This window comes from Globicephala melas, chromosome 8, assembly GCF_963455315.2.
Source record: "Globicephala melas chromosome 8, mGloMel1.2, whole genome shotgun sequence".
NCBI classification, from domain to species: Eukaryota; Metazoa; Chordata; class Mammalia; order Artiodactyla; family Delphinidae; genus Globicephala; species Globicephala melas.
The window spans coordinates 78,542,891-78,568,559 of NC_083321.1; the positions used below are offsets into that span (position 1 = coordinate 78,542,891).

The 25,669-nt window shown below is 36.3% G+C and overlaps 1 protein-coding gene across 1 annotated transcript in view; it reads left to right on the top strand.

Annotated features, from left to right (window-relative positions):
* DYNC2H1 (dynein cytoplasmic 2 heavy chain 1) overlaps window positions 1–25,669 on the top strand; it is a 370,694-nt gene that overhangs the window by 15,873 nt on the left and 329,152 nt on the right. The window contains exons 7-18 of the mRNA XM_030835708.2: window positions 1,604–1,738; window positions 1,844–1,957; window positions 2,075–2,186; window positions 2,523–2,647; window positions 3,650–3,825; window positions 6,131–6,326; window positions 16,860–16,955; window positions 21,061–21,213; window positions 22,043–22,141; window positions 23,196–23,335; window positions 23,412–23,640; window positions 24,523–24,650. Of these exons, the coding sequence (XP_030691568.2) occupies window positions 1,604–1,738; window positions 1,844–1,957; window positions 2,075–2,186; window positions 2,523–2,647; window positions 3,650–3,825; window positions 6,131–6,326; window positions 16,860–16,955; window positions 21,061–21,213; window positions 22,043–22,141; window positions 23,196–23,335; window positions 23,412–23,640; window positions 24,523–24,650 (1,703 nt within the window). The remainder of the gene's footprint in view (window positions 1–1,603; window positions 1,739–1,843; window positions 1,958–2,074; window positions 2,187–2,522; window positions 2,648–3,649; window positions 3,826–6,130; window positions 6,327–16,859; window positions 16,956–21,060; window positions 21,214–22,042; window positions 22,142–23,195; window positions 23,336–23,411; window positions 23,641–24,522; window positions 24,651–25,669) is intronic.

Below are 25,669 nucleotides of genomic sequence, written 5' to 3' on the forward strand. Positions count from 1 at the left end.
TAGTATAGTGGATGTCAGTGTATCCATCACTCAGTTTCAGCAGCCACTGACAATGTTCAGTTCCTGTTCCATCTTTGTCTCCCCTGCTTTCCGTTTTTTTGCTGGAGTATTTTTAAAGCCAATCCAAGAAATCTTATACTTTTACCCTTAAAACACAATCATAATACCAATATCACCCCCAACAAAATGACAATAATTTCTTAATATCATTATGTATCTAATCAATATTCAAGTTTCCTGATTGTCTCAGAAATTTTTTTAGTTACTAAATGTTGGTTTACTTGAACCAGGTTGCTTCACAGGCAGTACTATATAGTTCTTATACATTAGAGGAGGCAGGTAATGTCTGGTTTTCCTACTTTCATGAGTTAAGTTTGATCTGTGGGTTCATGTATGATTAGCCTGATCCATCTGTTATAACGTTCTTCATCAGCTTTTTCTGAATGATTTATCATGAGGAGTTGGAAAATGATGATTTTCTAATTCTGTTGTTCTTTTTGCATTTATTAAGTGATGTTGGAAGAACTTGTCTTCATCAGTTTTTTAGCGACCCTGAAACATAGTTTGTATAGGAATGGTAGTATAGACAATTAGTTTTTATTTATCATTTTAGTACAATGAACAATAAGTTAGTATCAGTAAGTTCCATAGGCAATCAATGAAATGCTTTTTTAATAGTATCATTATGAACCTATGATTTTTTATATTTTATGAGTTTCAACCCAATGTAGTTTTTATCATAGTTATTATTACTATATTCAAATTGTACCATCGTTGGACAGTGAGTACCCCTTTACACTGGCTCTGTGTCATTTTTGACATGCATCCAGTATTTCTTTGATAACTTCCTTACATTCTGGCCCCTCAAAATGTACTGGCCCATCTACATTTTCTGTTTCATACCTGGAATTAGTCATTTCTCCAAAGGTCCTTGTCCTTATCAGTGGAAAATGGTATTTAGCAACAACAATCTGGTTGAGGAAGTGGTAAATGTTATTTAATTATCAATGCTTTTAGGCTGTCTCAGTAGACAGCATTGTTAAATTGGTACTTTTGTTTTTATCAAGAGAAAAATAAATCATAAGTTTGTTCTGATATTTTCAACTCAAATGGAAGATTATAGCATTTTTACTTAGCCTTTTTGATTACCTTTTGATGGTTGGTAGAAATTTTAAATACAAAATGAAATAAATTGTTTTCCAGCTGTTAATAGATTATACATAATGGAGTTGTTAACATTGTTTCATTATTAGAAGTGCAATTTAAGGCAGAATAATGGAAATCAGAAATTTTTACTATAGTAAGGAGAAACTCTAAAACTTTACCTAAATGAGCTTTAAACATAGTTTAAAAATACTTAGATTTTATATATGTTAACTAGATTTGAGCACACTGATTGATAATAGTGTGATGATACAGTATGTCTTTGAGTATCACTTTGATTATTGATGAGTAGTAATTACCAAGATTACAGTTCAGATTTGTTGTTCATTTCAGAGAATCTAGGTTAAAGAAATTCTTGCCCAATATCTTTAGATTTTAGACTATTTGTGCTGATGTATTGATTTAAATAAATTTGTTGTTTTAATATTTTATGTTTTAGGTCTTGGCTCTTAGAACAATTCGTGAGAAACTTCTCTATTTTTCACCTGCCAGTGATGAGAAAATCATATGCTTGGCTCGAGTATTTGAACCTTTTACTGGCCTGAATCCTGTGCAATATAATCCATATACTGAGGTTGAATATATATGTGTTTGTCTATATAATTTCCTGTTTGTGTTGTTCTTTTTAAAGGCCGATTTTAAAAATATTAAAGTCTAACAATGTTGTTAATTTGTTTAGCCTTTATGGAAAGCTGCAGTGTCTCAATATGAAAAAATTATTGCGCCTGTGGAACAAAAAATAGCAGGAAAATTAAAAAATTATATTTCAGAAATTCAGGATAGTCCACAGCAGGTAAAATATTGAAATATTTAACTTCTAATATTTCCCTTAAGCTATTTGAGGAGATACTCATGTTTTTACCTAGTCGATTCACTTGGGATGAACATATACTTATTTGTTTCATATTAGCTTCTTCAAGCATTTCTGAAATATAAAGAGTTGGTGAAGCGTCCAACCATAAGCAAAGAATTGATGCTAGAAAGAGAAACTTTATTGGCGAGACTTATGGACTCAGTTAAAGGTAAAAGTGTATCAGAGATTATAGTGTTTGCTTGAAAAAATATTTTTGTAGATTGCTTTTTCCTTTGTTTTATACCACTTAGGTTTAAGATATTATATTTTATGACATCTGTATGTTGAAGGTTAATTTACTATTTCTGTAATAAATGACAGGTTTCTTGAATTAACTGGTTATTTTCTTTCTCTCACTTGATGTGTGGTGAGGTCCCTAAGGGTAAAGGACCAACTGTTACTATTTTTCTATTCACAATATTTGACATAGTGTTTGGTACATGGAAGGCATTTAGGAAATCTTTGCTGAATGTGTGTAATCATTTATTTGATTTAAATTTTATAGACTTTCGATTAGATTTTGAAAACCGATGCCGTGGAATTCCTGGTGATGCATCTGGACCACTTTCTGGCAAAAACCTTTCAGAAGTTGTCAATAATATAGTTTGGGTTCGTCAGTTGGAAATGAAGGTATTAGTTTTAATAAATGTTGAAGAATACTAATTGTAAAATGTGCTAAATTAATGTAGAAGACACTCTAGAACTGTAGTGAAAACATTAAGAAGACATTCTCTGTTTTCCTTGCATTTTCATCTAATTTTCATGTGAAAATGTAGAACTCTGAAAAAGTGAAAAATATATAAATTTCAAAGGATTTTTTAATTCTTTGAAGTGTATCTGTAGAATTTTGGTACGTACAAAGTCTATCTGCAAGTATGTTTATGTAAATACGTCATCCTACGTTGAAAGGAAGTTAACAGAATGGTGAAAGGTAATTATGGTATTGCCTAAGGTTGTGGCAGCAATTTATAGAATTAAAGGACTATTATTTTAATATTATCAAAGTTGATCTAAGAATCTTATGTGCTTACTAATTAGTATGTGGTACACTATCTTGCATTCGACTCATGTAATAAATATTAATTGGTTTTAATGTATGATTAAGAGCAAGCAAATATAGAGTGTTATAAAGGCTAGCATGTTTGAGAGTTCTATTTATTCAAGTTTATATTTTGATTTTTTTCTGTAATATTCTGCCTAACTTTGTTAGTCAGCTTTCCAAGTTGCGACAATCTTCGTATACTTGTGGAGGAAAGGCATTTCTCTTTAATTGGCATCCAAACTGGCCTAATTATTGTTTGAGCTGTTAACCACAGCATTTAATAAAGGGCTCAAATTATTGCATAACATATTTAGGAGTATTGCTGAATTCTTGGAGTTTCACCTGAATTTCCCTTATTGTAAATTATGCCTTGTATGTGTTATCTTCTGTGTTTTGCTATTCTGAGGTTGTATAATTCAGAAGTAAAGCAGGGGTTGATATTTTTAAATTCACTGGCAAATCTTCTATTTTACTGTTTACAGATGAATGGGAAAATAATTTCTGAATCACAGAACAGAGAAGAGAGCTGATTTTATGCTAATTTTGTTAGAATTTAAATAATAAATATTCTTGTAATTTGGCTTTTTAAGGCAGATGATACTATCAAGATTGCAGAGGCTCTTTTATCTGACTTGTCAGGATTTCGATCTTTCCATCGAAGTGCTGAAGATCTCTTAGACCAGTTTAAACTATATGAACAAGAACAATTTGATGATTGGTCCAGGGATATTCAATCTGGCTTGTCTGATTCCAAATCCGGTTTGTGGTAAGTATAAGTATACTAAACAGTGAAATCTACACAAGAATCTTTTTTCTTGTGTTATTAATCCAAATGACAAGGTGTAATTAATCATCTCTACTCCTCTCTCCTTTCTCCAAACTTGCTGATGCTTTTAGAATTTTTTTTTTCTTTAGGTTTTTTTTTTTTTTTTTTGAGGTACGTGGGCCTTTCACCGTTGTGGCCTCTCCCACTGCGGAGCACAGGCCCCGGACGCGCAGGCTCAGTGGCCATGGCCCATGGGCCCAGCTGCCCCACGGCATGTGGGATCCTCCCGGACCGGGGCACGAACCCACGTCCCCTGCATCGGCAGGTGGACTCTCAACCACTGCGCCACCTGGGAAGCCCTTGTTTAGGTTTTTGTTTTTGCGGTATGCAGGCCTCTCACTGTTGTGGCTTCTGCATTGGCAGGTGGACTCTCAACCACTGTGCCACCAGGGAAGCCAGTTTAGGTTTTGATGATCAACTTTTAAGTCATTAAGGTTGGAAACTTTGACTGCCTTCCTTTGGCTTCTCATATCTATTCCCCAGAACTGCAGATTCTTATTTTGGAATTAGGCTTTCATGCTCCCATGTTTTTTTGTTACTGGTATACATATGTTTTCCTACCTTTTTACATTAATATTATATACCCCCCGTACATATTGTAAACTAAAATTTTGTTATTTTTAAGCTCCTTGAGATGAAGAATATTTCTTCATGTTGTCCAACATAATAAGGATTTGGTAAATATTTATTAAGCTATATTGAATGTAATTTAATAGGTTAACCTAATTATTCCAATGGGTATTTAAAATGAATGGCCTAGAAAAACCATTGTTTATTTGTTCAGGTCAACTTTCCCCATTATATTATTGTCTGTAGTTTTAGAAACTTGCCATGTTTTAGTTTTTAGAAACTTGTTACTTTTTAAAAGTAACTTTGGCCATAATATGAAATTCTGTTTGTTTTCCCTATACTGCTGCAATGAATAATTAGGCCAAAAGTGGTAGCTTCCTAAACTGAATGAATAATTTTTTATCTTGCATTTTGGTTTTGGAAGAAGAATGAAAGAACCAAAGGTGATAAGGCATAATGATTATAACTTTATGTCATTTAACTCTTTCCCTTTCTACCCTGAACCTAAAATACTAGAGATGATCCACCCCCCCCCCGCAAAAAAGTAAAGAGTTCTATAGTCAATTAATTTTGGAGAATTGGCACGTTTATCACTACGGCTCTGGTGGAGATCCACTGTGTAAGACAGAGTACCGAAAGGACTGAGATCTGCAGTCAAAAAAGCTGTTTAACTTTATTCAACCTATTTTTTTCTCATTTGGTGATGAAACTTCTGACTCTCACTTTTTTTGGGATAAAACCCATCATTGTTGCATAGAATCAAGAGTGTTTTGGAACACATTTCAGGATATGCTGGTATGTAGAAACTAATTGTGAATATTGGTTTCAAATAAAGGCAAAAAGTGTCACTGTTACAATTTTCTGATAGGCTTTATGTTCTTATAGGACAGTTTGGGCTAAATTATTATTTTAAGACATTTTAAAGTATCTGCTTTTTATTATGCTTTGTTTTATGCATTATTAAGTAGGCTGAATAGATTTGTTCTTTGCTTTTCAGTAACTTACTTTCTAAAACCTGCAAGTTCTCCTAATTGTGAAAGTGATTTGAAAGAAAGCATTATATAATATACATGATCTTGAAAGAAGGGTCATGAAAACATAATGCTTTTAATTTCCCACAGCATTTTCACAGTCCATGGAGACTTGAGTGCCCCGATGTAAAATTTGCTATTGTGGCTTTTAGAAGAAACACAAAGAAAAGACAGTCTTTACATAGTGAAAGGAAGAGTAGACGAATGAAACATTTGAATATCTCTACTCCTAGTATTTTGATGTTATTTATTATTGATCCTTTAATGGGAGTATTAAAGAACCAAGTAGGCTGACTAAAAATCTAAGATACCTTTTAGAAAATGAATAAAAGCCTTTTCTCTTTATGATGGATTTGATGTCTATTTTGAGTCTTAGCTGAAGGTTAAGAGATTGATTTTTCTGACTTCAAAAGCTGCTTGGTTGAAATATCAATATGATGGTATATTTTGGATATTGTAGTTTGCTATCAAGGTCTGAATTGTGAAATACTGTGTGAAAAAAATATAACTTGAAAACTATAATTAAAATCTTATTTTTACTTTCAGTTAATAGTTTTTACAACTTCTCTGTAAGTATAAAATTATGTTTTTCGTCAAAAGAGTGAGAACATGAAATTTAAAAAGTTATTTATTTTGTATTGTAGTATTGAGGCTAATAGTCACATTATGGAGTTGGATCCTAATGATGGATCATTAAAAGTGCATTATTCAGATCGTTTGGTGATTCTTCAGAGAGAAGTTCGTCAGCTTTCTGCACTTGGCTTTGTTATTCCTGCAAAAATACAGCAAGTTGCAAACATTGCACAGAAATTCTGCAAGCAAGCAATTATTCTGAAACAAGTAAGAAATAATATTTTTGAAAACATGGCTATTCTGAGTTCATTACATTAGAGTATTTTAAGGGCTTTGCTTTCTGCTTTTGATTTTGTTAGGCTACTAGAATAGCACAATTAAGTCTTGTGAAGTTACGGTTTGCTAAATGACTGCATTACAAAATTTACTTTGTAATCCTCTATATGGGACTTTTATTGATTTGAGGGATTACTGTTACTGCTTTTCATTCTAAAGTCATTTAGAAAAATAGAATATTATTTTCTCTTTTATTCTTCTTTTATGTTACTAGATCTTAAAGGGCTTTCTAATTAAGGGCCTCTGTCTGCCTTCTAGGGGCATATTCTTAGAAAATTACTGAGCTGATGGACTGGTCTTTGTTTGTGTTCATTTCCTTGGTCTACCTGAAGCACACTGCCATCAAATCATTTACCTGTTTAAAACCATTTTTCTTTTTTTACATCTTTATTAGAGTATAATTGCTTTACAATGGTGTGTTAGTTTCTGCTTTACAACAGAGTGAATCAGTTATACATATGCTCCCATATCTCTTCCCTCTTGCGTCTCCCTCCCTCCCACCCTCCCTATCCCACCCCTCTAGGTGGTCACAAAGCACAGAGATGATCTGCCTGTGCTATGCAGCTGCTTCCCACTAGCTACCTATTTTACGTTTGGTAGTGTATATATGTCCATGCCACTCTCTCATTTTGTCACAGCTTACCCTTCCCCCTCCCCATATCCTCAAGTCCATTCTCTAGTAGGTCTGTGTCTTTATTCCTGTCTTACCCCTAGATTCTTCATGACATTTTTTTTTTTCTTAAATTCCATATATATGTGTTAGCATACGGTATTTGTCTTTCTCTTTCTGACTTACTTCACTCTGTATGACAGACTTTAGGTCCATCCACCTCTTTACAAATAGCTCAATTTCGTTTCTTTTTATGGCTGAGTAATATTCCATTGTATATATGTGCCACATCTTCTTTATCCATTCATCCGATGATGGACACTTAAGTTGTTTCCACCTCCAGGCTATTGTAAATAGAGCTACAATGAACATTTTGGTACATGACTCTTTTTGAATTATGGTTTTCTCAGGGTATATGCCCAGTAGTGGGATTGCTGGGTCATATGGTAGTTCTATTTGTAGTTTTTTAAGGAACCTCCATACTGTTCTCCATAGTGGCTGTACCAATACACATTCCCACCAGCAGTGCAAGAGTGTTCCCTTTTCTCCACACCCTCTCCAGCATTTATTCTTTCTAGATTTTTTGATGATGGCCATTCTGACTGGTGTGAGATGATATCTCATTGTAGTTTTGATTTGCATTTCTCTAATGATTAATGATGTTGAGCATTCTTTCATGTGTTTGTTGGCAGTCTGTATATCTTCTTTGGAGAAATGTCTATTTAGGTCTTCAGCCCATTTTTGAATTGGGTTGTTTGTTTTTTTGTTATTGAGCTTCATGAGCTGCTTGTAAATTTTGGAGATTAATCCTTTGTCAGTTGCTTCATTTGCAAATATTTTCTCCATTCTGAGGGTTGTCTTTTGGTCTTGTTTATGGTTTCCTTTGCTGTGCAAAAGCTTTGAAGTTTCATTCGGTCCCATTTGTTTATTTTTGTTTTTATTTCCATTTCTCTAGGAGATGGGTCAAAAAGGATATTGCTGTGATTTATGTCATAGAGTGTTCTGCCTATGTTTTCCTCTAAGAGTTTGATAGTTTCTGGCCTTACATTTAGGTCTTTAATCCATTTTGAGCTTATTTTTGTGTATGGTGTTAGAGAGTGATCTAATCTCAAACTTTTACATGTACCTGTCCACTTTTCCCAGCACCACTTATTCAAGAGGCTGTCCTTTCTCCACTGTACATTCCTGCCTCCTTTATCAAAGATAAGGTGACCATATGTGCGTGGGTTTATCTCTGTGCTTTCAATCCTGTTCCATTGATCTATCTTTCTGTTTCTGTGCCAGTACATACTGTCTTGATTACTGTAGCTTTGTAGTATAGTCTGAAGTCAGGGAGCCTGATTCCTCCAGCCCCGTGTTTCGTTCTCAAGATTGCTTTGGCTATTCGGGGTCTTTTGTGTTTCCATACAAATTGTGAAATTTTTTGTTCTAGTTCTGTGAAAAATACCATTGGTAATTTGATAGGGATTGCATTGAATCTGTAGATTGCTTTGGGTAGTAGAGTCATTTTCACAATGTTGATTCTTCTAGTCCAAGAACATGGTATATCTCTCCATCTATTTGTATCATCTTTAATTTCTTTCATCAGTGTTTTATAATTTTCTGCATACAGGTCTTTTGTCTCCGTAGGTAGGTTTATTCCTAGATATTTTATTCTTTTTGTTGCAATGGTAAATGGGAGTGTTTTCTTGATTTCACTTTCAGATTTTTCATCATTAGTGTATAGGAATGCATGAGATTTCTGTGCATTAATTTTGTATCCTGCTACTTTACCAAATTCATTGATTAGCTCTAGTACTTTCCTGGTAGCATATTTAGGATTCTCTATGTATAGTATCATGTCATCTGCAAACAGTGACAACTTTACTTCTTATTTTCCGGTTTGGATTCATTTCCTTTTTTTCACTGATTGCTGTGGCTAAAACTTTCAAAACTATGTTCAATAAGAGTGGTGAGAGTGGGCAACCTTGTCTTGTTCCTGATCTTAGTGGAAATGCTTTCAGTTTTTCACCATTGACGATGATGTTGGCTGTGGGCTTGTCATATATGGCCTTTATTATGTGGAGGAAAGTTCCCTCTATGCCTACTTTCTGCAGGGTTTTTATCATAAATGGGTGTTGAATTTTGTCAAAAGCTTTCTCTGCATCTGTTGAGATGAACATATGGTTTTTCTCCTTCAATTTGTTAATATGGTGTATCACGTTGATTGATTTGAGAATATTGAAGAATCCTTACATTCCTGGAATAAACCCCACTTGGTCATGGTGTATGATCCTTTTAATGGGCTGTTGGATTCTGTTTGCTAGTATTTTGTTGAGGATTTTTGCATCTATGTTCATCAGTGATATTGACCTGTAATTTTCTCTCTTTGTGACATCCTTGTCTGGTTTTTGTATCAGGGTGATGGTGGCCTCATAGAATGAGTTTGGGAGTGTTCCTCTCTCTGCTATATTTTGGTAGAGTTTGAGACGGATAGGTGTTAGCTCTTCTCTAAATGTTTGATAGAATTCGCCTGTGAAGCCGTCTGGTCCTAGGCTTTTGTTTGTTGGAAGATTTTTAATCACAGTTTCAATTTCAGTGCTTGTGATTGGTCTGTTCATATTTTCTATTTCTTCCTGAGTCACTCTTGGCAGGTTGTGCATTTCTAAGAATTTGTCCATTTCTTCCAGGTTGTCCACTTTATTGGCGTAGAGTTGCTTGTAGTGATCTCTCATGATGTTTTGTATTTCTGCAGTGTCAGTTGAAACTTCTTCTTTTTCATTTCTAATTCTATTGATTTGAGTCTTCTCCCTTTTTTTCTTGATGAGTCTGGCTAATGGTTTATCTGTTTTGTTTATCTTCTCAAAGAACCAACTTTTAGTTTTATTGATCTTTGCTATTGTTTCCTTCATTTCTTTTTCATTTATTTCTGATCTGATCTTTATGATTTCTTTCCTTCTGCTAACTTTGGGTTTTTTTTTGTTCTTCTTTCTCTAATTGCTTTAGGTGCAAGGTTAGGTTATTTATTTGAGATGTTTCCTGTTTCTTAAGGTAGGGTTGTATTGCTGTAAACTTCCCTTTTAGAACTGCTTTTGCTGTATCCCATAGCTTTTGGGTCGTCATGTCTCCATTGTCATTTGTTTCTAGGTATCTTTTTATTTCCTCTTTGATTTCTTCAGTGATCACGTCGTTATTAAGTAGTGTATTGTTTAGCCTCCATGTGTTTGTATTTTTTACAGATCTTTTCCTGTAATTAATATCTGTTCTCATAGCGTTGTGGTCGGAAATGATACTTGATACAATTTCAATTTTCTTAAATTTACCAAGGCTTGAGTTGTGTCCCAAGATATGGTCTATCCTGGAGAATGTTCCATGAGCACTTGAGAAAAATGTGTATTCTGTTGTTTTTGGATGGAATGTCCTATAAATATCAATTAAGTCCATCTTGTTTAATGTATCATTTAAAGCTTGTGTTTCCTTATTTATTTTCATTTTGGATGATCTGTCCATTGGTGAAAGTGGGGTGTTTAAGTCCCCTACTATGAATGTGTTACTGTCGATTTCCCCTTTTATGGCTGTTAGTATTTGCCTTATGTATTGAGGTGCTCGTATGTTGGGTGCATAAATATTTACAATTGTTATATCTTCTTCTTGGATCGATCCCTTGATCATTATGTAGTGTCCTTCTTTGTCTCTTCTAATGGTCTTTATTTTCAAGTCTATTTTGTTTGATATGAGAATTACTACTCCAGCTTTCTTTTGGTTTCCATTTGCATGGAATATGTTTTTCCATCCCCACACTTTCAGTCTGTATGTGTCTCTAGGTCTGAAGTGGGTGTCTTGTAGACAGCATATATATGGGTCTTGTTTTTGTTTCCCTTCAGCCAATCTTTTGGTGGGAGCATTTAGTCCATTTACATTTAAAGTAATTATCGATATGTATGTTCCTATTCCCATTTTCTTAATTGTTTTGGGTTCGTTATTGTAGGTCTTTTCCTTCTCTTGTGTTTCTTGCCTAGAGAAGTTCCTTTAGCATTTGTTGTAAAGCTGGTTTGGTGGTGCGGAACTCTCTCAGCTTTTGCTTGTCTGTAAGGTTTTAATTTTTCCATCAAATCTGAATGAGATCCTTGCTGGGTAGAGTAATCTTGGTTGCAGGTTTTTCTCCTTCATCACTTTAAATATGTCCTGCCAGTCCCTTCTGGCTTGCAGAGTTTCTGCTGAAAAATCAGCTGTTAACCTTATGGGGATTCCCTTGTGTGTTATTTGTTGTTTTTCCCTTGCTTCTTTTAATATGTTTTCTTTGTATTTAATTTTTGACAGTTTGATTAATATGTGTCTTGGCGTGTTTCTCCTTGGATTTACCCTGTATGGGACTCTCTGTGCTTCCTGGACTTGATTAACTATTTTCTTTCCCATATTAGGGAAGTTTTCAACTATAATCTCTTCAAATATTTTCTCAGTCCCTTTCTTTTTCTCTTCTTCTTCTGGAACCCCTGTAATTCGAATGTTGGTGTGTTTAATGTTGTCCCAGAAGTCTCTGAGACTGTCCTTAGTTCTTTTCATTCTTTTTTCTTTATTCTGCTCTGCAGTAGTTATTTCCACTATTTTGTCTTCCAGGTCACTTATCCGTTCTTCTGCATCAGTTATTCTGCTATTGATCCCATCTAGAGTATTTTTAATTTCATTTATTGTGTTGTTCATCATTGCTTGTTTCATCTTTAGTTCTTCTAGGTCCTTGTTAAACGTTTCTTGCATTTTGTCTATTCTATTTCCAGGATTTTGGATCATCTTTACTATCATTATTCTGAACTACTTTTTCAGGTAGACTGCCAATTTCCTCCTCATTTGTTAGGTCTGGTGGGTTTTTATCTTGCTCCTTCATCTGCTGTGTGTTTTTCTGTCTTCTCATTTTGCTTATCTTACTGTGTTTGGGGTCTCCTTTTTGCAGCCTGCAGGTTTGTGGTTCCCGTTGTTTTTGGTGTCTGTCCCCAGTGGCTAAAGTTCATTCACACTGGGTTGTGTAGTCTTCCTGGTGGAGGGGACTAGTGCCTGTGTTCTGGTGGATGAGGCTGGATCTTGTCTTTCTGGTGGGAAAGTCCACGTCTGTTGGTGTGTTTTGGGGTGTCTGTGGACTTATGATTTTAGGCAGCCTCTCTGCTAATGGGTGTGGTTGTGTTCCTGTCTTGCTAGTTGTTTGGCATAGGGTGTCCAGCACTGTAGCTTGCTGGTCGTTGAGTGAAGCTGGGTGCTAGTGTTGAGATGGAGATCTCTGGGAGATTTTCGCTGTTCCATATTATGTGGAGCTGGGAGGTCTCTTGTGGACCAGTGTCCTGAAGTTGGCTTTCCCACCTCAGAGGAACAGCACTGACTCCTGGCTGTAGCACCAAGAGCCTTTCATCCACACGGCTCAGAATAAAAGGGAGAAAAAGTAGAAAGAAAGAAAGAAAGAACGAAAGAAAGGAAAGAAAGAAAGGAGGGAGGGAGGGAGGGAGGAAGGAAGGCGGGAGGGAAGGAAGGAACGAAAGAAATAAAGAAGATAAAATAAAATAAAGTAAGGTAAAATAAAATAAAGTTATTAAAATAAAAAATAATTATTAAGAAAAAAAATTTTTTTAAAGAAAAAAAAAAGGACGGATAGGACCCTAGGACAAATGGTTGAATCAAAGCTATACAGACAAAATCTCACACAGAAGCATACACGTACACACTCACAAAAAGAGGAAAAGGAGAAAAAATAAATCTTGCTCTCAAAGTCCACGTCCTTAATTTGGGATGATTCATTGTCTATTCATGTATTCCACAGATGCAGGGTACATCAAGTTGATTGTGGAGCTTTAATCCGCTGCTTCTGAGGCTGCTGGGAGAGATTTCCCTTTCTCTTCTTTGTTCTCACAGCTCCCGGAGCTCAGCTTTGGATTTGGCCCCGCCTCTGTGTGTAGGTCGCAGGAGAGCGTCTGTTCTTAGCTCAGACAGGACAGGGTTAAAGGAGCAGCTGCTTCGGGGACTCTGGCTCACTCAGGCCGGGGGTGGGGGTGGGAGGGAGCGGTAAGGAGTGCGGGGCAAGCCTGTGGCGGCAGAGGCTGGCGTAACGTTGCACCAGCCTGAGGTGCGCTGTGCGTTCTCCCAGGGAAGTTGTTCCTGGATCCCGGGACCCTGGCAGTGGCGGGCTGCACAGTCTCCCCGGAAGGGGGGTGTGGATAGTGACCTGTTCTCTGGGGTCCGCGCTTTTAGCTGCGGCTCGCGCCCGTCTCTGGAGCTCCTTTAAGTAGCGCTCTTAATCCCCTCTCCTCGCACACTGGGAAACAAAGAGGGAAGAAAAAGTCTCTTGCCTCTTTGGCAGGTCCATACTTTTCCCTGGACTCCCTTCTGGCTAGCCGTGGTGCACTAACCCCCTGCAGGCTGTGTTCATGCCACCAACGCCAGTCCTCTCCCTGCCTCTGACCGAAGCCCGAGCCTCAGCTCCCAGCCCCGCCCGCCCCGGCGGGTGAGCAGACAAGCCTCTCGGGCTGGTGAGTGCCGGTCGGCACCGATCCTCTGTACGGGAATCTCCCCGCTTTGCCTTCCGCACCCCTGTTGCTGTGCTCTCCTCCGTGGCCTCGAAGCTCACCCCTCCGCCTCCCGCAGTCTCCGCCCACGAAGGGGCTTCCTAGTGTGTGGAAACCTTTCCTCCTTCACAGCTCCCTCCCACTGGTGCAGGTCCCGTTCCTATCCTTTTGTCTCTGTTTATTCTTTTTTCTTTTGCCCTACCCAGGTACATGGGGACTTTCTTGCCTTTTGGGAGGTCTGAGGTCTTCTGCCAGCGTTCAGTAGGTGTTCTGTAGCAGTTGTTCCACGTGTAGATGTATTTCTGGTGCGTACGCTGGATCTTTCTGGAGAGTTCAGGGCAGGCACAAGGCAGTCTGGTGGCTTGAACAGTATTGGAGTGAGTCAGAACCAACTATTATTACCTCATTGTCTCTCTCCTTAGCATGTATACAACACCCTTCTTAATCATACCCTAGCTGACCTTACTGATTGTGGTCTTCACTCCCTATACCTTCTCTCTCATGCTGCACCCTGTGCTTTAGTAATATGAAACTTGGTTCCTCTCTGAACTTGTCATTATGCACTGATACCTCTTCCCTCTGATTGAAGAACTCCAAGTTATCCTTTAATTCCCAACTCACTTTAATTGTTGCGTCTTCTTTTAATTGATTGTTCCTTATTTTGTGTGCAGTGTGAAAATCACTCTTAGAACACTTTTATGTAGTATTGGAGTTTTATATTTTTTCTCTCATTTGATTAATAGATCTCAGAGGGCAGGAACAGTATCTTGTGAGTATTTGGTTTCTCATTCTTTCATCCAATAAAGATTCTTTGAGCACTTGTACTGCCAGGCACAGTGTAGTGAGGATATAAAAATGAATATATTACTGCCACACTCTGGTACAGGGTTTCTCAGCCTTGGTACTTTTGGACCACTTCTTTTTTGTGGGGGATGTCCTGTGCATTGTAGGATGTTTAGCAGCATCCCTGGCCAGTAGCACGTACCTAGTCCTGACAATCAAAAATATCTCCAGACATTGCCAAATGTCCCCTTGGGTGCAAATCAGCCATGGTTGAGAACCACTGGTCTAGTGGGAGAAAGCAAACTAAACATTGAGTTCTCGTTAAATATCAGGGCTTCTGGTAGATACTGTATTTATGTTATTTCAATTACCCCCACCCCCATTTTTCACTGATCTAATTGGGGATCAGATTTGTAACATAGTTTTCCCAGTACTACACAGCTAGTAAGTTATGAAGTTAGGATTTAATACCAAGTCTCCCTGACTCCAAAGCCCATATTTATTCCATTACAATTCATATAGTGATGACAGATAGTCAACAAGTAGATACAGTGTTTAATGAATACTATATTGTAGATAGATGTTCAGAAAGTTCTGTGAAAGCATAGAGGTGGGAATTTTCAATTATTTTCCTGGGTAGGGTAGAGATAGTATCAGATAAATCTTTACAGAGGAATGATGTTTAATGTGAGTTTGAAAGAGCATACATATGTTTTCTCAAGAGCACAAGGTAGTGTGAGTGATCATTTCAGATAGAGGGACTATATATTCCAAAGCAGAGAGGCTTGCTGACTTCTCTATCCTAAGCATTTAGTCTAACAAAATAAAAGCTCAAAAGATGCTTGAATGATCATATAGTATTTGTATTTACCCCTGGAAGAGCAACTGGGAGAATGTATTGTGTATACCTTTACTTATGAGCACACATTTAGTTAGAGTGGGGGCTATGAAGTAGGATGTTGGATAGAAAACAGTATGGCCACATTGCTATAATTTTATGTATTATTTTGTTTCTAGTTTTCCTGATTGGGCTTTTTCTGGGACTACTGTTGTGGTACAGAACAAATAGAGTGGTTATTCCCCACGAAATAAAGTATATTTTTATGCATACTAGTGGAAAGAAGTGACTTGCTATAAAATTAGTTAAGAAACATTTTTAAGCACCTGCTCTGTGCCAAGAATTTTTGACATGCTAGGGATATAAAAATTAAGACAGTCTTCTTAAAGTCCTTAATTAAACTCACTCCACGGTGTCCACTTGATCTTCTTCCCTGAACCTGTCCTTTTTCCCTGACAGAGTTGGCAGTGTCCTCTTTTGTCCACCATGGTACCTTGTAGGTATCTCTGTTTTTTGATTCATTGATTAATTCAATGAATGACGTTTACTGAGTGACACTATTACGGGACGTAGATAGCAAATGCATGAATAATACAGTGTTAGGTAGTGATAAGCACATATTTGAAGAAAATGAAAAAGTAATAGGACTGTGACAAATACTGCTATTTTATACAGAATGGCCAGGGGAGGCCTTAATGAAAATGTAATATTTGAGAAGAGACATGGCATAAAATGAGCGAAAGAACCATGCAGATATCTGGAGGAAGACTGTTGCAGGCAGAGGGAATGAATGACTTTCAGAGTTTCTTAGGGAAGACTCTAGAGTTAGGTAAACAGCAAGGAGGCCAATTTCACTGCAGTGCAATTAGGGAGGGGTTTGTGCGGGGCTAAAGGCCAGTTTATGTATAATGTGCCAAGGTAAGGATTTTAGAGTTGGATTTCATTCTTAAGTGTGTTGGGAAACCATTGGAAGGTTTCAGGTAAGAATTTTAGGATTTTACATTTTATTCTCAAATATTTTGGGGAGTCATTTGAAAGTTTTGAATAGGCTAAAGGTATGATACTATTTACGTTTAAGAAAGGACTATTCTGGATACTCTGAATGCTTTGAATAGACCATAGGGCCACAGTTGGAAACAGACCAGTTCTGATACCATTGCACTGGTCTTGCCAGGAGTTGAGGGTGCTTGAATTGGGGTGGGATTGATGGAGGTGGGTGAAGTGGTTGAATTCAATATATGTTTTGAAGGCACAGTCAATAGACTTCTACTCGTGTGGAATGTGAGAGAAGCGTTAAGGACAACTCAAAAGTTTTTTTTGGTCTGAGAAATGGGTAAATCATTGTGTTATATACTGACGAAGGAACAGGTTCTTAGAGTTGCAAGAATAAGTTCACTTTTTTAGCACTTTAACATGCTTTACTGGTTTCCTTTGTGTTCCCTATGAGGCTGTGAACTTCTTGATTCCAGGGACTAGGTTTTATAGGAACATGACTTGGCAGATTATAGGAACTCAGCACATACTTACACTTGCTGCTTTTGTATGTTAATACATGCGTAAGTGCTCTATTGGAGATGAAAAACTAATTTTTTGCTAAATTTTATAATTGAGAAGAGTTAATATTTCCATTCAAATAATTAAAAATGAAAAATTTAAAATTAAGTTGCTATTTATTATTAATTATTCCTAATTGGAATTTTACTTTGTAGGTGGCACATTTTTACAATTCTATCGATCAACAAATGATTCAAAGTCAGAGACCAATGATGTTACAATCTGCCTTAGCGTTTGAACAGATAATTAAGGTAAATGGACTTTTTATGCTATTATAATTAGATTTTACATGTGAAGTGTTTCTTATTTCTTAGTTTTTTTGTATACCCTTCAGCTTAACACAGCCATTGATCTAAGGCTTTATTTTGCTCCCCAGTGACTTCCTTCAGTCTTAACAAGTAACATTTTTTACAACTGTAGATTTAAACAGTTATAATGTTTCACATATTTTGGTGCTGATTTTGATCAATTGAATTTATATATATATATATATATTTATATATATGTAGTACAGTAAGTCCCCTACATATGAACCTTCAAGTTGCGAACTTTCAGAGATGTGAACGTGCGTTCCATCAACATCAGGCAGGAGTGAAACTGCAGCTTGCCTTCCGGCTCCTGTTGCTGACGATCCTTCAGCTCTACCATCTCCCACCCCTTCTGCCTCCTCCAGTCAGTAACTCTTCTTGCCTGATCACTCGATGCCAGCCCCTTTATGCCAGCTGTTGTACTGTACTAATGTACTTTTCAAGGTACTGTACTGCTAAGATTAAAAACGTTTTTTTAATTTTTTGTGTCTGGTTTTATGTATTATTTGTGTGAAAGGTATTATAAGCGTATTACAGTACAGTACAATATAGCCGATTGTGTTAGTTGGGTACCTAGGCTAACTTTTTTGGATTTGCAAACAAATTGGACTTATGAATGTGCTCTCGGAATGGAACTCGTTCGTATGTAGGGGACTTACTGTATACAAACTTGTATGCTATTATATTTACTTATTCACTGAAGTGCGAGGTCCTTATATACAAGACTCTTTAGTGCTTTTCCATCATCTCCTGATTTTATAATTTAAGTTTTATTTGCTCTTTATCTATGCTTATTTAAATATCCACACATATGAAATTAGGAAAACCCACACTAGTTTTTAAACTGTTAGTATGTGACTGCTCACTTTTTGAAATAAACATTTTTAGTCTTCAGAGACATGAAATATTTTAAAAGATAAGTAGAAGAGGGATATACCCATTAATTCTTCTTTTATTTAAAGTGGATAGCTAGTTGTGTCATGGTTCTCAAGACCACCCCCAGGTTCTGTGATTTACTAGGAGGACTCATAGGCCTCAGGGTATAGTTGTACTCACAGATGATTTACTTATGATTTATTACAGTGAGAGGAGGCAAAGCAAAGTCAGCAAAGGAAAAGGTACATGGGGTGAAATCCTGGGGAAACCAGGTGCAAGCTTTCAAGAGTCCTTTCCCAGTGTAATCACCCAGGGCATGCTTAATTTCTCCAGCAAGAAGTAGCACATGTGAAATATTGCTTTACTAGGAAAGATCATTGCCCAGGCTTTTATCGGGAACTGGTCATGTAGGTATCTTCTGCCTTAATATGTACCAAAATTCCAGATTCCCAGAAGACAATCAAGTGTTCAGCATAAACCATATTGTTTAGGTACAGTGAGCCACTCTTAAAAATTAGAGTGGTGGGAACTCTTCCAAAATCCAAGTTCTCAGATGCCAGCTAAGGGCCAATCTTTTAAGCAGACCTTTTAAGGGATAACAGTCAGACCTGCTAAGATAACTTTTTAATGCACACTAGTTCTCAGGCTTAAAATTTACTAGAAGTTATATAATTCATATTATAGATGTTATTAAATTTTTTTTCTTATTGCCAGAGCTCAATATGAGTTTATGATGGAAAATTTCAAAAATATAGGTAAACAGAAAGAACAAATGTTTTATGATTGTACTACTAAGAGTTGGCCATTCTTAATAGTGTATATGTCATTTTAAACTTTTTTTTCTGTGCATGTTTACAAGTGTACTTTTTGAAAATGGGTTAATACTTTATTATTTTTAAACTTTTTCACCTAATAGATAATGTTTTAAATCAGAGTGTTCAGAGCCCTTTCTTCTGTAATAAATGTATTCAAAATTACATCTGTTGATATTTCTAAAGAGGAAGCTTATTTTGAGAAATTGGGTTGCAAGAAGTAAATAATTATATTTAACATATGTTAAATGAGACATAGTAGGGGACAAAAACTAAGATAGGAGGAGAAGGAACACTAAAGTTCTTAATACTCCCCTGGCCACTCTCTATATTGGAGAGCAGGAACTCTTAATTTATTTATTTTTATACACTAGTAATACAACAGTAAGTAGTGTGTAGTAATTATTCAGTAAATTTTTTTTGAACTGATTCACAGAGTATTTTATTGAATTTATTATAATTGTTTAGTTTCGTTCATTCATTACCTGTTTATAGAGGGTCACAATATGCCAGAGACTTGCTATGCCTTAATATATACCAGTTCAAGTGAAGTATAGAAACCTCACTTGTAGTTAGGTCTCTTTATCCTCTTCATTTTTATATATTTGTCTTAAATATTTAGTAACCTTTACATACATGAAACACTGCATCAGATGGGGTTTGCTTCAATCATCAAATATGATTTAAGAAACTCATGAGAAGGATAGTTTATTTTTTATTTACGTTTTCCACATCCCAATGTTCTTTTTTCCTTTCTAAAGTTCCACGCTTTTTTAAAAAAATCATTTCCTTCTTATTGAGAAAACTTCCTTTAGCCATACTTTTAAGAGTAGGTTTGCTAGTGACAGATTCTCTTAGTTTTTGTTTAAGAATGTTTTTATTTTCCCTCATTCCTGAAGGATAGTTTCATCAGATATATAATTCATGGTTGACAGTTGTTGTCTATTTTCTTTTTTTTTAGAGAAATTGTTTCTAAGTTACTTTATTTTTTTAATGTTTCATTTATTTTATTTTATTTATTTATTTTTGGCTGCATTGGGTTTTCCTTGCTGCACATGGGCTTTCTTCTAGTTGCGGCGAGTGGGGGCTGCTCTTTGTTGTGGTGCGTGAGCTTCTCATTGCGGTGGCTTCTCTTGTTGTGGAGCATGGGCTCTAGGCTCATGGGCTTCAGTAGTTGTGGCTCATGGGCTCTAGAGTGCAGGGTCAGTAGTTGTGGTGCATGGGCTTCGTTGCTCCATGGCATGTGGGATCTTCCCGGACCAGGACTCGAACACGGGTCCCCTGCATTGGCAGGTGGATTCTTAACCACTGTGCCTCCAGGGAAGCCCAACAGTTGTTTTCTTTTAGCACTTTAAAATGTTGTTCCACTTCCTCCTGGCCCTCATGGTTTCAGCTGAGAAATCCACTGCCATTCAAATTTGCATTCCTTTCTAAGTGATGCGTTGTTTCTTTCTGAAACAGTGAGGTACAGCTTGAAGACAGGGTGAGTGTATATGTTAAAATTTCTGCTGGGCTCTGCAGATACTATCCTGACAAAAATGGAACACTGACTTGCACTGCTTCCTTTTCAGATGAGTGGAGTTGAAGTTTAGTGACCCCTTTTCCCCTACTGACACCTTCCCATGAAAGTGGGACATCAATTGGCAGTGTCTTGTTGCCTCCAAGTAGAGTGTAAGCGTAGCTCCCTTCTAAGCTCTGTTGACATGATTGGGAGGATGTGGAGGGCTGATTCACACTGCTCTGTTGCAGCGTAATGGGGGTAGAGGCTCAGCTCTCTGTTAAGCCCCACTGACATAAGCAGGGGATGGAAGATCAGCTCACTTCCTGGTCCCAATGAAACTGAAGAAGGGGGTGGGTTTCTATTGGTGTTAAGTTGGAGTAGGGTGCGTATTGCTAAAAAGGTTTTCTGTCATTAGGCCACTGTTTTTCTGGTCCTGTGGACAGAGGGAACAGGCTTCTTCTGGAGGTTTTTTGTCTGCCCCTGGGGGTGCTTCCAGTTTGGAGGCTTCTCCAGCATACTGTCTGGGATATAAGGGAGACATTAAGGAAACACAGGTGTGTTGTTCCTCAATTCCCAAGGTTTCTAGGCTGTCCACCTTCTTATTTCTATCTTTTAGTATTCCTATGCTTGTTTGTTGTGTTATGTCCAGGGTATTTTAGTTGTAAGAGGGAGAACTTGGAAGGAATGGGGCTACTCAGTTCTGGGCAGAATGCCTTATCATTTATAAAATGGAAAAAACTATTGTGTGCTCTTTTATTGCACGTCAATATTAGGGATAATTGGACTAATGATGTAGAATATTGAATCTTTTCAAAAAAAGAAATGTGTTAAATACTAAATGTCATTTGTTGTACCTTAGAATTCAAAAGTAGGAAGTGGGGGAAAGTCACAGATTACTTGGAATAATCCTAAAGAATTAGAAGGCTACATCCAAAAACTCCAAAATGCTGCTGAACGACTTGCCACTGAAAATAGAAGACTGAGAAAATGGCACATTACATTTTGCGAAAAGGTATATTTTATTTATAAAATTTAATAAGCTATGAATAGTATTATTTAAAAAGTAATTAGGTTATAATTTTAAATAACTTCCTATTTGGAAATAATTTGAGACTTTAAGTTGCAAAAATAGTTTAAAGAGTTCACACTTGCCCTTCACCCAGCTTTCCCTATTGTCATCAACTTATGTAACCATAGTACATTTATCAAAACTAGGAAATAAACTGTTTTGAATTTTATAACTTTTTCCACTGATGTCCTTTTTCCTTTTGAGTGTCCGATCCAGGATCCCACCTTGCATTTAAATGTTGAGGCTCTGTAGTCTCCTACTCCTCAGTCTTACCTTGTTTTTGATGACCTTGATACTTTTGATGAGTACTGGTCAGTTATTTTGTAATGTCTCTCTTTTTTTTTTTTTTTTTTTTTTTTGTGGTACGCAGGCCTCTCACTGTTGTGGCCTCTCCCGTTGCGGAGCACAGGCTCTGGAAGCGCAGGCTCAGCGGCCATGGCTCACTGGCCCAGCCGCTCCGCGGCATGTGGGATCTTCCCGGACCGGGGCACGAACCCGTGTCCCCTGCATCGGCAGGCGGACTCTCAACCACTGTGCCACCACGGAAGCCCCTGTAATGTCTCTTGATTTGGTTTTATATGATGCTTTCTCATTTTAGATTGAGATTATACAATTTTGGTAGGAATACCACAGAAGTGATATTTTGCCTTTCTCAGCACATTGATTAGGTATTGATATGTCTTATTATAGGCTGAGTTAACCTTTATCACTTGGGTAAGGTGGTACCTGTCAAGATTTTCTACTGAAATTATTATGTTCTAATTTTTAATAGGTGGTAGTTCTTATGGACATTGATTTGCTTCGGCAGCAACAGCGGTGGAAAGATGGATTACAGGAATTAAGAACTGGCTTAGCAAGTGTAGAAGCACAGGTAAAGTGTGTTTTACTTTGTGTCTACACTTTGTAATATGACCTTTTCAGAATGTGAATATATGAATTGATGAAAAGTTCATAAAGGTTATCTGTAAATCTTTACTAATGAATTCCTCATAAATTTAGAATTTGACTGAATTATATATAAAGACCATAAATTAGCAATGCATTTACGTTTAAAAGTATGTTTCTGTTTGTCTTACGGAATTCCAGATCCCTCAATTTAGACTTTGTAAATAGTTTCTCTGACATGGTGCTAAAATATCTATCATTTGTTAGTTTTCTTTTAGGTGATTGTTACGTCTGTTGTGACAAAGTTAAGTTTAGGCAGAAGCCTAATGACTGAAATAACTCTGTTTCAGAATTTTTTCTTTTTTTTGGGTAAAATGTCAGTTCCACATGCATTTTGATATGAGATGATCTGTACAAAAGTAGTTTGCACAGAGTCTACCTAGTAGGTGATAAAGGGATCTTAGTGGAATATGAGGTAAGTATCTTAAACATTTACATATATTTTTCAGCTCTTAGAACTTCAAGAAAAAAATAAAAATGAAAGTATTAGAATTGATATGTTTATGGTTATATGGAAGCAAAAAAGTATGTAAACTATACTGTGCATTCTTTTGTTTTAAATGTATCATGTTTTTAAATGTGCAATGGATTATTTAGGGAGTGAAGGGAATAGAAGAGTTATACTTGATGGGAATTTTTGAAAAAGGACTAAGAAATTTACAAAATAAACTATTGTTCCTGTTATTGTTGTTGTTTTAATAGGATCATAAAATAAAGTCCATATGTAAAATGCATTTACTATTAACTTGATTTTAAAAATTTTTCTGATCTTTTTGTGTACTATTTATAAGCACGAAGATTAGAGATTTTCATATTTGACTTTATATATACAAGTAGCAATTAAGGAATTACATGTTTTAAGATATTTAAGATGAGGGTTTTTTTGCTTATAATTTTACCAAATGTAGTATGAAAGCATTAAATGAAAACCCATTCTACCACCTAATTATTAAATAAAAAATGTGAATATAACATATTAGGGATTCCAAGCAAGTGACATGCATGCGTGGAAACAGCACTGGAATCATCAACTGTACAAAGCTCTGGAACATCAGTATCAGATGGGCTTAGAAGCACTTAATGAGAATCTGCCAGAAATAAATATAGACTTAACATACAAGTAAGATTTTTTAAACTAATTTTCAATCTATACTTTTCCAATAATTTATATGTTAAAGTTATTTATTTGCTTTCAGACAAGGACGATTACAATTCAAGCCTCCTTTTGAAGAAATTCGGGCTAAATATTATAGAGAAATGAAGAGATTCATCGGCATTCCTAATCAGTTTAAGGGAGTGGGTGAGGCAGGAGATGAATCTATTTTTTCTATTATGATTGATAGAAATGCAAGTGGATTTCTGACTATTTTCAGCAAAGCAGAAGATCTATTTAGGAGATTGTCAGCTGTTTTACATCAACATAAGGTATGGAACATGTAATTTTCTGTCCTACTGTAATATTCATCTGATTGATTGAATTAGTATTAAATGTACAAATCAACAAATTATCTTGTGTGGCATAAAGTAAAAATATGCAAGCCAGAGAGCCAAAGTTTAGAATTCATATACAATCTAGGTTTATGCTATAGATGAGAAAAATGTTACCCTAAATTTTTTTCTCTCTTTTTGAAGATTGAGAAGCTAGTTTCTCTTTCTTTTCTTTTTTTGAATGTTGTATCAACTTGGAATTTGACGTGACTTTGTTGTGTCATTTTTAATTCCTTTCAGGAAAATATATCCTTTTCTTTATTCTTTGGATTGAGAGCAATCCATGGAGGGAAGCCCTCAACGTTAATGAAATTGAGATGATTTAATTTCTTACTTTTGTTAAGGTGCATCATACTAACTCTCCAGAGATAAACCCCTATTGCATTTATTGCTCGTTTGATTGATCCTGAGGCATATGACTGAGAATTCATCAAGTTTCTTAACTGCCGCTGCAGTGCTTCTTCTGCATTTTATTTTTCTGGAATTAATTGAATCTGGATACTTTCGGATTTGTTGCCTATAGTAGCTCTTGGCTTTGCAGAAGTGATTCTGTCTTTGACACATCAAACTTGAGAATCTAAAGAAAAGTTTTTTGCAGTCTCTTCAAAAAAGTTTTATGATCAGTATATTTTTATGTATTGTTTTTTTTTCCTGTTCATTCTTTAGGCTATGTGATAATGATTACATTTATATACTTAAACTGAAATTTATTTGAAACCTCACATTTGCCCCTTTTTATTGTTTTTAATAGTTGGACTCTAATCTTTTAAATGGTAACTTATTCTATTTTTTTTAATAATATGTTTTCCATTTATACAGGAATGGATTGTAATTGGGCAAGTTGATATGGAAGCTCTAGTGGAAAAGCATCTTTCTACAGTACATGATTGGGAGAAAAATTTTAAAGCACTGAAAATAAAAGGGAAAGAAGTAGAACGACTTCCAAGGTATGATACAGAAGTTAAAGTAGTACTTATGTATCATAGCAGTTCTTGCCATGGGATAGTATGGGTACTCTTCATTTAGTGGTACTGAAGTTCAGTCATCGGTCTTACCTCCTCTAGAGCTCAGCTATGACACTTGAGAATCATCTGAGTAGAGAATTGCTGAGACTAAGAAAACCTCTTCTAGAGGTTCGGCTGGCTGAGACCTAGTTGGATAGGACAGACTGGGGGAAGAGGCTTCTTTCCAGATCTGGTGTGAGGATCTAATATTTGATGTGCACGGGCACAGTCTAAGAATGGTAAGAATCTACTACTGAGAGCATACTGGAGGACATTTGACTCCAATTTTGTATGGCTCTGCCCCCTTTCAAAATGCCCTGGGAGGCACACAAGATAGTGCTGCCTCTGGGTATTGCCCTAAATGTGGAGGAGACCTTCTGAGGGGCATTTCATAACCCAGAATATCCCCTTCACTGTCTGGAATTCCGATCACTGAAACCATTCTATGCAATAAGCCCTGGGAAGGAAGGAAGGGCCTTGTTTAATTGTGTATATATTACCTATAAAGTATAATATCACTTTTATTAATCCATTTGTTCTTTCTTTCAATAACTATTTGGTGCTCATTTACAATATGCAAAACCTTGTCCTGTGGGAGTAGAAAGATGAAGACAGAGTTCCTGAGATGAATTTGCTTGCTCTCTCGTAGTGCAATAAGACAAGTATGTTTGATGATTAAGTCAAGTACACGCAGGCGTTGAGAGAGTGGGCTCTGGAGGTAGATGGCTCTTACTAGCTGCATGAGTTTGACAGTCATTTCAACCCTGTGAACCTCCATTTCCTCAGCTTTAAAGCAATTACAACTATATTATTTATCTCAGTGTTTTGCCGATTAAATGAGTAATTTGCATGTAAATTAATGGTAGAGGTTAAGTTCTCAATAAATGCTAGTTGTTATTAATTGTTATTAATACTAGATAGAATAATCTATATTCCATATTAGAGACTGGACTAAAGGCTAT